General features: G+C 42.4%; 1 protein-coding gene across 1 annotated transcript in view; it reads right to left on the reverse strand.

Moving 5' to 3' along the window:
- The window catches only part of LOC135337897 (uncharacterized), a 49,671-nt gene that overhangs the window by 30,439 nt on the left and 849 nt on the right, over positions 1-18,383 (reverse strand). The window contains exon 3 of the mRNA XM_064533912.1: positions 171-18,289. Coding sequence (XP_064389982.1) covers positions 171-18,289 — 18,119 coding nt within the window. The remainder of the gene's footprint in view (positions 1-170; positions 18,290-18,383) is intronic.

Raw genomic sequence — 18,383 nt, forward strand, 5'->3', positions numbered from 1 at the left:
AGACTTTATAATAAATAATAATAATTATTTAGGAGATTAAAGAATCCAATTTCAGCCCAACAACGAAAGGTATTTTTCTAAGCTCTCAGACAATTGTAATAAAATTATTATAATTATTCTTTTTATTAACCACAATGCATACATAGTGTAGTTACAATACATTAACTCACCTGTCAGGTCAACGTAGGAGATGGGGGGAGAGCTTGCGTTCTGTAGCCTCAGGGCAGTAGGCTCCAGTGAGCTCACGTTTATAGCTTCATCAAACACTAGCGTGAGTAGACTAGCATTAACATCGATGCTGAAAGAAATCAGAGTTGGTTGAATCGCATCATCTGCAAAACTAGCGGCTTCTTGTACCATGGTTAGTATCGGATTGGCTTGTTGTGCGAGGTCGGAAATAGCACCACTCGATAGTTGGACAAACGTATTATTGACATTCGTAGCCAATTCCGTGCGAAGCTTTATCTGATTGAGATCCATCTGCGTAGCTGTTAGATTGAGCACTAAGATATGAGAATTCTCTCCAATTGGAACGGTCGTACTCAGGGAGTACAGGCTGACAGGTGCGGACAAAGAGCTCTGAAGTGTGACTAGGATGGGCTGAATAGTTGAGAAATCTACCGTCTCATCAAACGATAAAATAATCGTCTCGGCAGTTAAATTGAGACTGAAGCTCCGGAGAATAGGACCAGTCATGTCCGGAATGTAGACTGTTACTTCTGTTGAATTGGAACCAAGAATGGGAATCAGATTATTCACGTTCATGTCTTCAATTACATTTTTGGTAACAGAAATAAATGTGTTGTTTGAGCTCTGAGCCAAATCTGTCAGGAACTTAATTCTATTTGCATCCGTTTCTCCAATTGAAATAATTACTTGAGGTCCGTTTTCACTAGTCGAAAAACTTCCAAAAGGATCACCTAATCCCACAAGTGAGTGGGCTTGCGAAACTCCACCCAGTAGTTCTTGACTGGACTGAAGAGTAATACCGCTAACGTTTAGTGTCATCACATTAACTGTTTCGCTGAAATACAGAGTTAGCAATCGTGTATCCATGTCTAGATCATATCTCAATAGCCTGGGGCGTGTTATATCTGCAGTGTAGTTGGTAACTTGCAGTGGGTCTGTTGTATTAATGGCTACTATTTGATTGCCATTCGTATCCTCAATAAAAGTGCTGCCAATGATTATGTAAGTGTTAGCGGAGGATGTACCTAGATCAGTCAATCGTTTCAATTCATTACGATCATCAAATGTGAGTCGTATCTGAAACATTGTGCTATCAAATGCTAGTGGAATATTTTCACCACCCGTTAGTGTGAAATTTGTTAGCATATCCATATCCGTTAATCTAAGACCACTCCCACTGCCACTTCCACTCCCACTTCCTGAAGTCAGAGATTCACTGATAAACGTCAGTTGAGTGAGATCTAGCGTTCTTCCGCTAACAGTCTCGCTAAATCGCAGCGTCAACAAGTCCAGCGATAAATCAAGATCGTACGATAGTAGAACTGGATTGGTCGTATCTGCAGTAAACAAATTAACGAGAGTTGTGTTTCTAGGGAGGTTCATATTCCCAGCTGCATCTCTCAGCGTAAACTCCGTGATGGTCATGTAAGTTGTATTATCTGAAACGGCTAGCATCAATAATCTCTTCAGTTCGTTAAGATCTCGATCTCCAATTTGTAGTTCAATAATAGGCTGATTGTTCGAAACGCTGTAACTTGAGTCAGTTAGAATGAACTCTTGCGTTGGTACTATATCATCATCGATGAATGTAATCTGAGTTACATCAAGGGAAGATACGTTAACTGTTTCAGTAAACGTTACGGTAGCGGTACCCAAGTTCATATCAAGGTCAAATCCTACCAACCCAGGTCGAGTTCGATCAAGTGTGAAATTCGAAACTCGAATCGCATTATTTGTTGAGATTGCTACCACTTGATTACCATTCATATCTCTAATGGCCGCGTCTGTTATCACAAGGTAGGTATCAGCTAGTGAGGTTGCAAGGTTTCCAAGACTCTTGATGGCATTTAAGTCGAGATATAGCAATCCTTGTGCGATCTCTACCTCATCTCCAGTCAGCAGATTAGCCAGAGTTAGACTGTACTGTTCCACTACCACTGTGTTGTTAGTGTCCTGGACATTCTGTAGTGTGTACTGGGAAACATTGTATGTCATTGTATCCACTGTTTCAGAGAAATTGAGAGCTAGAATACCAGTGTTCATATCCAAATCAAAACTGACTAATTCCGGTGAGGTTATATCTTCAGTGAAATTAGACACCTGCAATGCATTACCATCTGGTAGAGCAACTACCAAATTATCATTCATATCTACAACAGTGAGATTCGTGACAGAGATAAATGTGTTTGAACCATTCCCATCACTTGCAAGTCCGCGTATTTTCTTGATCTCATTTAGATCCAAGAATGAGAATTCAATAACAAGGACCGTGGAGTCATCAGTCGACCTTTGACCTCCGGACAACGTGTAGGTGTTGTTGATATTAGTTGCCATTCGTTCATCTTGCAGCGTAATCTCGGTCAAGTTCAGAGAATCTGCTTCTATCGTTTCATCAAATGTGAGAATAAGTATTCCAATATTGAGATTAATGTCGAATGAAACAAGATTCGGAGTGGTTAGGTCAGGAATAAAAATGGAGCTTCTCAAAGCTTCGCTGGAACTTATGGACACTACTGGATTGGCATTCATGTCAATGATTCCGCCCATTGCTATGGTGATATACGTGTTATTAAGCGTGGTTGCTAGGGGACGAAGCCGTTTAATCTCGTTCAAGTCACCAATATCCAGAGTGATATTGACAACAGTGCTATCCTCATCATTATCCACACCACCACCTGTAACGGAGACTCGGACCATGTCTAAGAACAACTCATTTTGTAGAGCTAGGGTGGTCAAATTCAGTGATCTGAAATCAACTGTTTCATCAAACGTAAGGTGCAGAGTACCCATGTTTAAATCAAGTGTGAAAGAATCAAGTCTTGGGTTTGTAGTATCAGGTATAAAGATGGAGACCTGTGCCGCATTGCCATTGCTAATAGCAACAACATTGTTACCGTTCATATCGAGAATTGCAAAGTCTGTAAAAGTCAGGTAGGTATCGTTACCAGAGGAAGCAATTTGAGTGAGCCTCTTTATCTCGTTCAGATCTTCGATACCGATATTGATAATAATCTCCGGGTGATTCAGACTGACAGAGTAGGAACTTTGCATTGAGAATGTGAACTGATCTTCTGGCATTGAGAATGCAGATGCTTGCAGCGTAATTCCGTCCACTTGCAATGTAGAGACATTGACAGATTCGTCAAATGATAAGAATAGTTGTCCAGTATTTAAATCGATGTCAAAATACACTAAAAATGGACTGAGAGTGTCTTCATTGAACGCACTTGCTTGAAGGGGATTGGACGATATTATTTCTTCCACTAGATTGCTATTCATATCAGCGATAGTGGTGGTTGCTATGGAGATCCATGTATCGTCAATGCTAGTAGCTAACTCGGTGTCAGTTTTGATGTAGTTCAAGTCCGTATCATTCAATCTAATCACAATAATAGGATCGTTTGGTCCTAGTGGGGGGCCTGCTTCACGGGGGGTAAGGAAATACCCCCTGCTGAGCGTGTGGAAGGTGGTGAAATTATCATTTTGAATGGTAATTGACTGAACTATAAGAGATGATGCGTTCACTGTTTCCGAGAAGCTTAGCGTTAAAGTCTCAGCTGTGAGGTCAAGCATAAACGATATCAGAGCCGGGGCACGGGTGTCCAGAATAAAAGATAATATTGAAATTGCATCGGACATGGAGATTGGAATGTTTCGATTCCTGTTCATATCCTGAACCAAGTACTCTGTGATAGATATCTGAGTGTTGCTATCACCAGTTGCTAGGGCCTCTCTACGCTTCAGTTCATTGAGGTCTGTATTCGACACTATCACCACAACGATAACTTGTCCCGTCAACTCCTCGTTTGCAGCATAGGCAGCTGTTAGTTGGTACGATTGCGTAGAATTCTCACCATTGTTGAAAAACGTTATCTGTGTCACATCTATCAAGCTTGTGTTGACAGTTTCATCAAATGTGAGAATGAGAATACTATCGTTCATGTTCAACGTAAAGTTCACTAGTTGAGGGGGCGTTATGTCCGCTGTACACATGGCAACGCTCAAGCCCACCTCCTCTTGAACTGAGACTACCAAATTTCCGGCCATATCGCGAATTTGTGACGACATCTCCGCCTCCAATATCAATAGGCCACTCCCACTTTCACTTCCTGAGCCGCTAATGGAGCCAGTTGCATTAATAGAACTTGTTGCATTGACAACATCAGTCGTATTCTGCGACTCTACTGATACTAAAGACAGATAAGTATCGGCTGCTGTACACGTTGCAAGATCTATTAATCTTTTGATCTCGTTCAAATCATCGATGGTGATTAAAACAGTCGCAAATGTATCATCCTGGGGGTTCACGTACCCTCCACGTAGAGTGAACTGCCTGGACCCGATAAATGCAGCGTTTTGCAGAGTGATCTTTGTAGGATCCAGACTAAGTATGTCAATAGTTTCAGAATAGGATAAAGTGATGAGACCAGTGTTTAGGTCGATATCGAAGCCCTCTAACTCAGGGGGTGTGGTATCAGGGGTGTGGTTAGCCACTTGAAGCCCCATACTCTCTGGAATGGGTATGAGCGAGTTAGCACTGGTGTCGAATATGGTAAGATTGGTCACGGAGATGTAGGTGTCGTTCATTCGTGTTCCAACTTGTCTGTTCTGTTTTAGACGATCGAGATCGGACTTACTGATAACCACGGTAACCACGGGTTGAAACTGAGTTGAAAACATACTCGTTGTAAATTGAAATGTACTATTTGCAATTACGTTATCTTGCAATTGAAACTCGATGAAATTTAACGTCCTGTAGTCGACAGTTTCCGAAAATGAAAGAGAAAGTGTTCCAGTGTTCATATCAAGTGAGAATGCATCCAGCACTGGACTTGTGACATCAGGTACAAAATCATCGGCAGAACGTGCATTTGACGTTTCTATAGGCACAAGATAATTTCCATTCATATCTGCTACCCAAAAGCCCGTCACAGAAATGTACGTACTGAGTAAACTCGATGCTAGTGGTAGAAGACCCTTGATGATATCTAGGTCCTGCTTAAGAAACTCAATAGTTGCTGTGTTATTGTCTGCCATTGTCCTAACATAGCCTCCAGTTAGAGTGAAGTTAGTCGCTGAAGGCATTTCAACACTTGTGCTCTGGAGAGTGATTTGCGACGGGTCTAGTGATGATATATTGATGGTCTCAGAGAAACTAAAGCGGAGTTGTCCCGTATTTAGATCAAGAGTGAAATATCGAATACCAGGAGGTGTTGTATCCGACGTGTAATCACTAACTGGTAGAATCTGCGGTACAACGGCATTATTGTTAGTATCTTGAATAGCTAGATCAGTTAGCGAGAGATATGTGTTGTTAACCGAAGTAGCTAGGTCAGTTAATCTTTTCACTTGGTTCAGGTCCGCTTCACTGATTGCTATGACGATAACTGGCCAATCAGGACTGGTGGATAGGGTACCTGACTCTGCAGTAAACGTGTACTGAGTGGAGCCAGTGAAGTCTGACTGAATAGTAACAGCATCAACTAAGAGCGTCGACGTATTTACAGTTTCGTTGAATGTTAGAGTGATTGTTCCAATGTTTAAATCGAAATTGAACCCCTCAAAAACAGGACGAACATCATCAGCTGTGAATATATTTACTAGTATAGCTCTGCCGTTGATTATCTCCACGACTACATTATCAAACATATCTGCAATTGTGTAATTCTCAATTCGTATGAACGTATCAGTAACTCCAGTGCATAGATTAGCAATGCTCTTGATGTAGTTCAAATCATCAGCATCTAATTGTATATCAACAACTGTATCATCCGCTGTGAGTACAGTACCCCCCGCCAAGCGTCGGAGATGTGGGGGGTCGCTGAAAATAGCATTCTGCAGCACAATACCGTCCGTATCCACACTACTTGCGTTCACAGTCTCGGTAAAAGTAAGAGTTAGTCTTTCCATGCTCAGATTTAGATCATAACTCACTAGCTCTGGTCTGGTGATATCAGGAGTGAAGAGAGTGATTGGGAGGCCATTGTCTTCAAAGATGGCTGCAACGTAATTATCATTCATATCTCTAATAGCTCCTCTGGCTAGTCGGACAAAAGTGGTATCAGAAGAAATAGCTAACTGAGGAATGCGTTTGATATCGTTCAAATCGGGAGTGTTTAATTGGACAACCACAATCGGATCTACGATAGTCCCAACTATTCCTCCCGTTAATACGTGATAGTGCACACTCCCAGTGGAGTCTTGTGAGTACTGTAGCGTCAACTGGGCTGCATCAAACGTTGTGGGATTTACCGTTTCAGAGAAATACAAAGTCAGTATACCCTCGTTCATATTTAAATCAAATGCTTCCAGCACAGGGGGTACCATATCTTGAATGAAATTCCCGGCCAGGGGGTCTGAGAGTGAAATAGGTACTACTGAATTGAGGTTCATATCTGAAACTGCAGTGGATAAGATCGACAGGAAAGTATTATTTTCCGATGTTGCTAACTGCGTGATACGTTTGATTTCGTTCAAGTCTAGTCGACCAATCTCAATGGCAACAATGTCAGAGTATAATATATACTCAACAGGGCCTGTGTTGTTCACGTCTAGCCCGAGGGTGTGGGTACGAGGGTCACTAATGAGATTAGCATCCGCCTCAGATAGCAACGTGAAACCTTCAACATTCAGAGTGCTGAAAATATTAACAGTTTCTGAGAACGATAACACCAGTAAGTCTAAATTCAAGTTTAGTACGTACTCCATCAAAAATGGTTTTGTTGTGTCTGAATTGTAGTCCCTAACTCTTCGAGCATCCACACCATTCGTGAGTGGTATATTCGGCTGCTGATTTTGGTCCAAGATAGTGAAGTTTGTCAGTGTGATCCAAGTGGTAGCCCTGGAGAGAGCAATCTGTCTGGCCTTTATGGCATTCAGGTCCTTCACAGATATGGAGAATTGCACCATAGTAGAGTCTAAACTGCTCAGTAGTTCCCCAGACGTCAGCGTGTACTGGATGCTAGTGTTGGAACTTGTCTGGAATGTAATGCCGGTGAAATCGATAGAACTTGTGTTAACAGTTTCCAAGAATTCCAAAGTTACCACACCTGAGTTGAAGTCGAGATCGAAATAGACCAGTTGCGGTCGAGTGGTGTCGTTGACAAAAGCACTAGCCGGGAGAGCATCTGAGATTGTAATCTCTATCACTTGGTTACGATTCATATCAGCAATCAAATTTGCAGATATGGCAACAAAGGAGGTCTCAATATTCACGAAAAGTACCTCTAATCTTTTAATCTCGTTCAGGTCTCCAGCAGCAACGTCCAGTACAATAACTAGACCATCTGGGCTTCTTGTATCCCCTCCTGTAATTTGGTATGTTACATCGCCATCACGATTATCAGTCAGTGTAATTCCAGTCGGATCAAAGCTAGTAGTGTTCACAGGCTCGTCAAAATTCAAAGTGATTATTCCAGCATTGAGATTAATGGATACATTAGTTAGAATAGGACTAGTAGAGTCGAGAGTGTAAGCACTGACTCGTAAACTGTCTGCAAAAGATGGATTTCTTGCAAGAGATAAATCGAGTACAGCTCCAGGGTACAGCTCAATAAACGTGTCGTTAGGACCGGTAGCTAGGTTAGTATCTAGCTTTAGAACATTTAGATCTTCGAATGTTAGTAGAATTTGCACGTCTGGCGTATCTTCGATGAGAATTGTACCTCCTGTCAAGTTGTAGTATGAAATGCCTGGGGGGGTGCTGTCTTGTATAGTTACAAGCATGAACAATACTGTACTGACATTAACAGTTTCATCAAAGTGCAGCGTTAGAACTCCGCTATTAATATCAGTATCAAATGATTCTATTATTGGGCCAGTAACGTCCTGTATATAAGTGGACACTTGTAGGGCCATTGTCAAGTACACTGCAACGACAGAATTTCCATTCATATCTGAAATGGTTTTATCACCGATTGAAATAAAAGTAGAATTTGAATCTTGCGCTAACTGAGTGAGAAATTTGATGGCGTTCAAATCATTTCTTCCAATATCCATTGTAATGGTAGTATTATCAGCGCTACTGGTAGAGCTAGCTTCTGTCAGTGTGTAGTATTGCCCCAGGGCTGATGGACTGGATTGAAGTGTAATATGCGAAACATTTAATGATTCTGCATTTACAGTTTCAGAGAATTCAAGAGTGAGAGTACCGGTATCAACGTCAAGGTTAAATGCAGCTAGGTAAGGGTTAATCTCATCAGGTGTGAATAGTGTGACTCGGAGTCCGTCAACCACAGGAACAAGAGGGTTAATGTTCATATCTCTAATAGCATCACTGGTGGCTACTATATAAGTGTTATCAGATGATGTTGCTAGGGACGCCAGTCTCTTGATTTCATTCAAATCATCAGCTCCCAAAAACAAAGTCACTTCTAGTCCATTCTCAGAAGATGTTGTTGTACCATTAATCTCTCCGACTGTTAGCGTACGCATCTCAGTGCTCAAGGAGTTACTGCTAAATTCACTCTGAAGAGTAAATTGAGAAATATCGATAGAAGAAACATTCACAACTTCAGAGAAGGTGAGGACGAGCGTTTCGCTGGTTAGATTCAGATCAAAGCGAACCAATTCCGGATCTACTAGATCAGGGAAGAAAGTTTGCACTTGTGGTGCATTGGTATCCGATACAGGCACAACCAGATTCCCATTCATATCTAGAATAGTACTGTTTGGGAATGTAATAAAAGTGTTGTTGGCATTCGTAGCAAGGTCTGTCTGCAACTTGAGATTATTCAAATCATCGGGCCCAAGATTTATAACGATCACAGTTGAGTCTTGACTGACAGTGTAGCTGCTATTCTCCATGCCAACGGTTAGAGTGGTAGTCGATACAACATCCACAATCATGTCAAAACTACCCAGTCCACTCCCGGAATTTCCCATACCAGATCCACTACCACTCGCTGATCCAAGTTCCGGTACCAATGATGACGACTCTTGCAACGTTATCAGATCAATCATTAGCGTGGATACATCCACGGTCTCGTCGAAAGTCAGTGATAAAGTTTCTGCGGTTAAATTCAACGAGAAGCCGGCCAAGAGAGGCGGGGTTTCATCAGGAGTGAAAAAATCAACCAGCCGAGCGCTAAACATTGAGATTGGTGTTATTGTATTGCTTTGTCCATCGCTAAGCATGTCTCGTATAGTGTCCTCTGTTAGAGCGACAAAAGTTGTGGATGTCGAGTCAGCCAATCCGATTGAACGCTTCAGTTCATTCAAGTCGCTTATAGTGAGGGTTACTGTTAGTTCATTGGAGAATTGCTCCACCCAGTAGCCATTGCTCAGTGTGAGCACAAATTGAGGCAAATTCGTAGCACTCTGGATAGTGACTTGCATTGGGTCGAAACTGCTTCCGTTGACAGTTTCCGAAAACGAGAAATATATCTCCCCTCTGTTCATATCTAGCTCGAATCTGTCGACGACTGGGGGGGTACGATCTGGCCGGAACTGGGGGGTTACTTGCAGGGGGGTGTAGTGAGGGGTCAGTCTGTTCTCACTCGTATCGTTGACGGCAAATTCTGTAATTGTTAGAAACGTATTTTCGAGCCCAGTAGCGAGATTAGGTAGTGCCTTGATGGAATTTAAATCATTTCTTCCGAGGCTTATCGTCACGACCATTCTTGGTGGTACTCTTATGAAGTTCCTGCTAGTGATTGTAAAATTTTCGCTAGAATTTCCGACAAGTGTTATCTGAGATACATCTAGATCGAAAGGATCGACTGCTTCAGAGAATGTGAGATCTAAAGCGCCATTTTCCCCGTTCATAGATAATCGAAACATCTCCAGTTTTGGGCTAGTGATGTCCGGGCAATAATCAGATGCTGATAATGCATTCTCACGTACGATTGGAATCACATTGTTCTCGTACACATCCTCGATGGTTTCAGCAGTGATAGTCAGAAATGTGTTGTTAATGGTAGTTGCTAAATCAGTGTTAGCTTTAAGACGGTTCAAGTCTGCTACTGGAATGAACACAAGCAGCACAAAGCCGTTAGTACTGTTAGTGATGGCGTCTTGGTCAAGTTGGGAGGTCAATAACACTCTGTCGTTTGTGAAGCTTCCAGTAGCGTCACGTTGTATACCAATACCACCAATTTCAACAGGTTGCATATTTCCTGATATCGGCTCTATTTGCAGAATATCACTGAAAGTAATCAGCAGAGTTCCCTCGTTCATGTCCAATTTGAACCCTGTGACCTCTGGTCCAGTTCGATCTCTGCTGAACCTATCGGCCTGCAAAATTTCGGATGCTTGAACATTATTTCCTGCCTGATCCAAAATAGCGCCAAATTCAATTTGAACGAATGTATCTGGATCAGGATCGTCCGTTGCAAGGCTAGGGTCAAGCTTAATAGCAGCGATGTCATCAGCGGAGATCGTCAAGACAACCGATGTTCGTAACTGGCTAGTACCATATGCAGAGCTACCTCCTGTCAGATTATATTGGCTACTTGGAGATATATCTGAATTTAGAAGGGTAATCTTTTCGAAATTCACCGATGATGCATTTACTGGTTCGTTGAATTCAAGTTCTAGAGTACCATCGTCTAAATCAAACAATACAAACTGCACAAGTTGTGGCGATATACGATCATCAAATATGGTACTAGCTTGCAGAGCATCTGAAATATTGATTGGCCTATTCCTGTTAGCCAATCGGCTTCTGTCCGTTATCAACTGATCTGTAGTGACAAGGAACGTGTTGTTAGGCTCGGTGGCAAAGTCCTCGTATGCTTTCAACTCCCATCGATCTTGAATGGTGAGTCCGAAAGAGATGGTTAAACCGAGATTGCTCACACTTTCAGTATCTCTCACTCCTTGGAGAGTGTAGCTTCGTGTGAAACTGTCTCCAGGTCCGTTTAAAAGTGTCACTGAGTTGGGGTTAACATCCAGGTCAGACACCGACTCATCGAAAGTTAGAGAGATTGTGCTGCTGTTAAGATTCAGGTCAAACGCAGCGAGGTTAGGAGGTTCTGTGTCGGGACTATAGGTACCTGGTCCGGTTGCATTCCCGGCGAGTCTCAGTCCAGCTGTGTTCCCAGACATATCGATAATCGTGCCCTCGCTAAGAGTGATGTATGAGGTACCGGATGTTACAAACAGCTGGCTGTCGAACTTAATAGCATTTAAATCATCCGCACTTAGTTGAAATGTGACAACTGTATTGTCATCAGGACTCAATAATAGTCCAGGGTCAAGTATAGTATAAGTAGTAACTGGATTTGGTGATGAGTCGACTAGTGTCAGCTCTGTGGCTGCAAAAGTGGATATATCTACCGTCTCATCGAATGTTAGACTCAGGATGCCATCGTTCATGTTGACTGTGAACGCTACCAATAATGGTGATGTGGTATCATTGATGTATAATGAAGCCATTAGTCCCGTGCATGTGAGGTCTTCGAAATACAGTCTGGCTTGTACAGCTTCAGTATCGTTAATCTGTATAACATTAAAGCCATAATAGTCCTGTGCTGTTGAAGACGCTATACTCAGAAATGAGGAATTTAGAGATTTGGCGAGTGGAGATCTTGGATCCTTGATAATGTTTTCATCGGCAACGGTAAACTCAATGAAAATCAGAGAGTTGAATTCACGCTGGAAAATTCGAGAGTTTTGATCGAGGCCATCCAATCTTTCAAGTTCAGTATCAAATGGAGAATTTAGAATTGTAAGACCAGACGGATTAAATATACCAATGCCTGGAACCACTGCTTCCGAGAACTTCAAAATGAGATAATTATCGTTCAAGTTTAGATCGAAATATCGCAGACTAGGAGGAGTGGTATCAATCGTGAAGTTGGTGACTTGCACTGCATTGTCAGTACTTACCACTTGATTCTCATTATCGTTCATATCCAGTACAGTGCCTATTTCTAGCGATATAAACGTATTATTCTCATTCTCTGTCAAATTTTCAGTAATTTTCAGAGCATTCATATCGAGATCGATCAATAACTGTAAAACTGAAACACCAGTGTCATTTATGATAGGCTCAGCAAGTCCGACAAAAGTGTGCGATATAAAATTCATGCTTTCGGTTTCGTTTTGCAAATTTTGAATTGTTATTCCACCAGTGAATACTGTATTCGGATTTACCACTTCATCAAAAGACAGGCTGAGAATTGCCGAGTCCAAATCGATATCAAAACCAAGCAGAATGGAACCTGTGGTATCGGGAATGTGGCTTCGAATTTGAGTTATCGAAATGCCCTGAGGTCGTCTGCCATAAATGTCAGTGGCGATAAGAGAACTGAACTGCACATAAGTATCGTTAACAGAAGTGGCCAACATCAGATTATTCTTGAGGGTGTTCATATCACGAACAGACAGATATATAACAATCGTAAAATCGTCCCGAGGGTCTACAGTCAGTGCCTCAGGAGACGGATACGGCCCTCGCAGTTGGTACGTATTATTGCTCAAAATTGCATCTGAAAACTCTGCAACCAATGGCTGAACTGACTGCACGTCCATGACATCACTGAAGTGTAGCGAGAGAGTGGAGCTGTCCATATCTAAATCAACGTACTCTAATTCAGCAGGTGTAATATCGTCGATAAAAGCAGCTCTGTTGTTGAGTTTAGTAGCATTGAAGAGATTTGTTGGAATAGCCGGGTTGGAGGACATGTCAGTAAGAGACGTGGAGTTGAATGCTATCCATGTGTCATCGTCATCAGATGCTAGTACATGGCTCAGTTTGAGAGCTCGGAGATCATTTCTATTGAACATTATTTGCACTTGTTGTTTTCGCTCGTCTGCATATGATAAATATCCTCCTGTTAGGAATTGAAATGGTTCAACAACTGTCAAATTCCGATAGACAGTACAACCTCTCAGCAACACGGGGTAGAGATCGTCCACGCTTGATTGCATCACTTGTTCCATCATTCTCATCAGATTTTTATCCTCAGTGTCATTTCCTGCCATTAATAAACCACTTCCTGAAGCACTTCCTAACCCAGATCCTGAGCCTGAGGCACTTCCAGGTTCAGGGGGAGAAAAGGTTGTGGTCACAGGTGGTGGGAACGTGGGTGGATTCCGTACGGGATGGAGACCCTGAGGGCATTCCAGTACATACTCACCGGGAGCAAACGTGTGCGTGAGATTATAGATAGTACCATTCTGGAAAAACACTGAATAAAAGTCGTTGATAAACTCACGATCGTATATTCGCAAACTTAAGCTCTCGTTTCGTGCGATTGCAATTTCTGTCAGGTTGACTGACGACAAACTTATCGATTCATCAAATTGCAACGTAAGTGTCCAGTTATCGAAATTGAAAGCTTTGAACTCTTCCAGCCTAGGTCTGGTGGTATCAGGCACAAAAATATTGATCTGTAATGTGTTGATCCCATCGGTACGCTGTGAGATACTGTTACCACTCACATCCTCAATCAGATAATCGTATGTTAGAAACGAGGTTTGCTCGGAAGAAAATATCGTTTCGTAAGCTTTGAGCAGATTAAGATCAGCTTTTGTCATTGTCCACATTATCTGAAGCCCATTTTCACTTCTTGAATATACGCCTCTTTCTCGTAGATTGACGCCAACCGTTGCCATGGCATTATCTTGGAATGTTAGGTTCATCGGAGTGAAAGTATCCGCTCGTACAACTTCGTTGAATGTAAACGACATTTCCCCAGAATCTAGATCAATATTGTACGATCCCAAAACAGGGGGTGTGGTGTCAGGCACGAACGATTCTGGTTGGTGGAAATAATCCAGCGTGTTTGCAAGTATTGGAATAATAACGTTTCCGTTCACATCGGATATAAAACTACTCGAAAATCGTATCCAACAGTTACCATCGAAAGTGCAAAGCTCTGTATTTAGCTTGAGCCTGTTGAGATCATTGCCACCAAGTTGGAAGGTCACGCTCGGACTGTCCTCACCGACTGGAGAGAGCTCGGCAAATGCAAACACGTGAGAAGCGTTGCCATAGGAACTATCGAGAGAGATCTCTGTAAAATTGAGCGATTGTACTTCAACAGTTTCGGAAAATTGTATCGAAAATGTCCCAGTATTTAAATCAAATTCGGTGTAATTTGAAACCGTAGGATTGGTAACATCAGCCATGTAGAATCCAACGGATTCCCCTCGGGCTATAACATTCTGATTGTCAGCTGTGTCTCGAGTAAGTACAGCTGTGGCCGATAGATAGCAAGAAGAAGAATCAATGCAAATACGCAGCCTTTTGAGCTCATTCAAATCGTTGTCAGATAATTGTATTTGACTGTAGCTCAGCAACCCAGTGTCTAATGTCAGACTTGATGTTAGTGTGTGGGCGGTAGCAGGGGGTGCTCCAGATGGTTGGTTATGGAACGTTATTGCCGTGGGTTGCGTTATACTGAGGTCCACTGTTTCATCATAGTACACAGTAAACATACCGGTGTTGTAATCAAGATCAAACCCCTCGACAATCGGTCCACTTCGATCTTCAATATACGTAGTAACTAATAGAGCATCATTCATTGGTCGGGGCAGTACATAATTGTTGTTCATATCTCTGATAGTTCCCGAGGTTACGCTCAAGTGAGTGTTGCTTCTGAGGGTTGCCAAATCCGTCAACGCCTTTATCACGTTCAGATCACTCGGGAGGAGGTCAATATCGATGGTTGTGCTCACTCTAAGGAATGAGATGCCCCCAAGCAGTGTATGAGTGGAAGTGGGCGTGTCTGGTGTATTTTGTATCGTAATTTGAGTGGGATCGAAACTTGTAATATTCACAGACTCGGAAAATGTGAGTGAAAGCACTCCGGTGTTTAAATCAAGAGTGTACCTATCGAGGGTTGGTTTCGTTAGGTCAGCCGTGTGACTGGTTATCTGTAAGGCTTCATCTCGTAGTATCGGCACAACAGAGTTGCCACTTGTGTCGCTAATAGTTGCAGCATCAATTGTGATAAATGTGTTCGTATCCATGGTAGCGAGAGGAAATGTAGCCGTGATAGCATTGAAATCAGTATCGGAGAGGTTGACAATCAGTACAATCCCATTGGCCGACAGAGTTGTACTAAAAGCCCCGAGGGTAACAGTTTGTGTGGGATCACTACTCCTGTCTTGCAGTTGGACTCGAGTTACGCTGAAAGTTTGCGAAGAAATTGTTTCATCAAAAGTTAGCGAGAGAAGTCGTTGGTCCAAATCAAGAGAGAAACTTATCAACTGTGGTGAAATTGTATCACCTATAAAGTTTGCAACTTGTAGAGAGTTAGTGGATTGCACCTCGACAACGACATTACCAGCTGCATCTTGCACTGTGTTGGCAGTGTGAGAGATAAAAGTATTTGTATCTGAAGTGGCTATATCGCTCATTGCTTTCAGGTTATCAGCGTCATCATCAGCCAGCTGTAGAATCAGGATAGTACCGTCGGCTTGTGACGTTATATCTCCTCCAGTGAGTGTGTGTGAAGTGGTACCTGTGAGGGCGGAGCTAACTCGGCTCTGTATCGTCACTTGAGAGGGATCAAAGGTTGAAGCTCGAGCAGTTTCTGAGAAGGTCAAGAAAATTTTTTCTGTGCCCAAATTGAAAGTGAAACCGGTAAGTACAGGAGGTGTAATATCGGGTATAAAATTGAACACTTGCAGAGCAGAATCGATTGAAATTTCAGACGCTTGATTTCCGTTAATGTCCTCGACAGTTCGTGGTAGGATAGTGATGAAGGTATCGCTGGGTGCAGTGGCTAGATTGTCTATTGCCTTGAGGGCGTTCAAATCAAAGCTACTTAGTTGAACGGAAATTTCTGCACTGTCGATATTTGAGGGAACGCTATTGACAAGTGTATACGTGACAGTAGATCTGAGACCACGATTAGCCAGAGTTAGTCCAGTCACATCAAAAGTGGCGGCTGAAACTGTTTCATCGAATGCAAGGATAAGAGTACCTGTGTTCATGTTGAGAGAAAACTCCCGTAGAGTTGCGACAGTTGTATCTTCCATGTATTGCTCTGCTTGTAATGCTTGTACTTCACTGATTGCTATCACTCTGTTTAAATTCATATCTGAAATAGCGTTGATAGTGATTGATATGTAAGAGTCGGCTATAGATGTTCCCAACCCTCTGTCAGCTTTGATGGCGTTGGCATCTTCCTCTGAGAGTTGTATGGCAAATATATAATCAGCATCTGATGGAATTAGTTCACTAAAGCCTGTAAGAGTGTAGCCAGTTGTACTTCCTGCACCGGCTAGTAGCCGCACATTTCCAGGCTGCAATGTGAGAATATCAACTGTTTCTGTAAAGGTTAGAATGACTTGCACAGTGTTCATATCCAGAGTCCAGCTTTGCAGCTCAGGTCTTGTAGCATCTAGCATATAACGTGAGGCTTGTATAGCTTTACTATCTGTGATAGCTGTAGCATCTTCTCCATTCACGTCGTCCGCTACGCTTGCTGTGACTGTCAGGAAGGTATTAGTCAGATCTGTAGCAAGATTTCTAATTTGCTTGATTCGATTTAGATCTACAATGCCAATGGTAACTTGCATCAAAAATCCATCACCCATAGAACTTGATGAAAACTCAGAAGTCAGTGTATGCCATTCCATAGGTACCCTATTGACTGCATTCTGTAGCGTAAGAGCACTTACATCAAAAGTTAAACCAACAACAACATCGTCGAATGTTAAGACCAATTCCCCGATATTCAAATCAAGAGTGAAGTCAATCACAGTAGGCGGTGAGGTATCGTCCGTGAAGGTTCTGACTTGGATAGCTTGTGAAAGAGGCACTGCTACACTCGTGAGGCCGTTAGTATCTTGAGCTAGTCCAGATTGTGTTGAGAGATAAGTGTCAGTTATGCTCGTGGCTATGCTCTGATTGACCTCCAAGAAAGTGATGTCATCGTTTGTGAGCTCGATTGTGATAACGGCCGAAGCAGCTTGTGGTGTGGGCACTATTACACCACGTAATAGTTTACGGGTAACGGCACCACCATCTTGTGAAGAGCTGACGATCAATTGGCTAGGATCTACCGTACTCACTAAGACTGGCTCTGTAAAAGTCACCGTAATGGAGTTAGTATCAAGGTCGAAATCAAACGTCATTATCTGCGGTGGAGCTAAATCCGGTACAAACATGGCGGCCATTTGCGGGTTAGCGTTTGAAATAGCTTGCACCCTGTTCTCAGGATAAGTGATATCACGTACAGTATTAGCGTCCATACTCAGATAGGTGTTAGCCAAGGCTGTAGCTAAATCTGGTCTCGATTGCAATGCATTTATATCTTCATCGGAAAGAACGACTTGAACTACAGTTCCAGACGATGTTAGAATTGTACCCTCGGTCAGCCTATAAAGAAGAGCTTCATCGCTAACCCCAGGTGCTGCCAGAACAGTAAGACCACTGATATTGAAGGAGTCAAATGCTACAGGCTCATCGAAAGTGAGCTGTATTTCACGAGAAGTTAAATTGAGAGTGAACTCTTCCAGAACTGGCCCAGTTGTATCATCTGTGAAAGAGACTAAGTATCGCTGTGTTACACTGCCTCCATTAGCTATCTCCATGACGTTGTTTCCTGCCATATCAGAGATGAATCTACCTGGAGATGCAATAGTCAGCCAACAATCTGATGCAGACGTGCAAATCCGAGGGGACAGTTTCAATCTGTTCAGTTCTTCGCGAGGGAACGTGAAAGTGATGCTAACATCGTTCATGCAGTCAGCAGAATCACAGGTCAGCGCTTGGACATTGTATGAGTCTGACACCAGTGATATTTCAGCATGGTGCTGAAAGAACAGAGTACCTGGTAATACAACTGAAGCTGTGTTAATAGGCTCATCATAGCGGATTGTAAACTTGCCAGAATTTAAATCGAAACTTTCGAATCCATCTTGGACAACATTCGGCCTGATAATATCAGCTACGTACACATTCACCTGTTCTGCATCACTCAGTGGATATGCTCGTAATTCATCGCCTGAGGCTTCAATGCCATTTCCACTCTCAATCACAAGATAGCTAGTTAACTCCCCTGTCGCTAAGTTCTGATCGAGTTTGATTGCATTCAAATCTTCCGTAGAGAGAGAAATAGAAACTGAAATATCAACAATCGTAAATCTTCCTGAACATGCAGACAGTTGATAGGTCGAAGCTGAGTTTGGCACGTTTGTTCTAGTGATATAAAAATAATACCATTCAATGTACATTGTGATAGCTTTATACAATAGATCAATTGAAGAAAGGCTTAACATTGGCAATGGAGTAT

This window comes from Halichondria panicea, chromosome 6 (genome assembly GCF_963675165.1).
Source record: "Halichondria panicea chromosome 6, odHalPani1.1, whole genome shotgun sequence".
Taxonomy (NCBI): domain Eukaryota; kingdom Metazoa; phylum Porifera; class Demospongiae; order Suberitida; family Halichondriidae; genus Halichondria; species Halichondria panicea.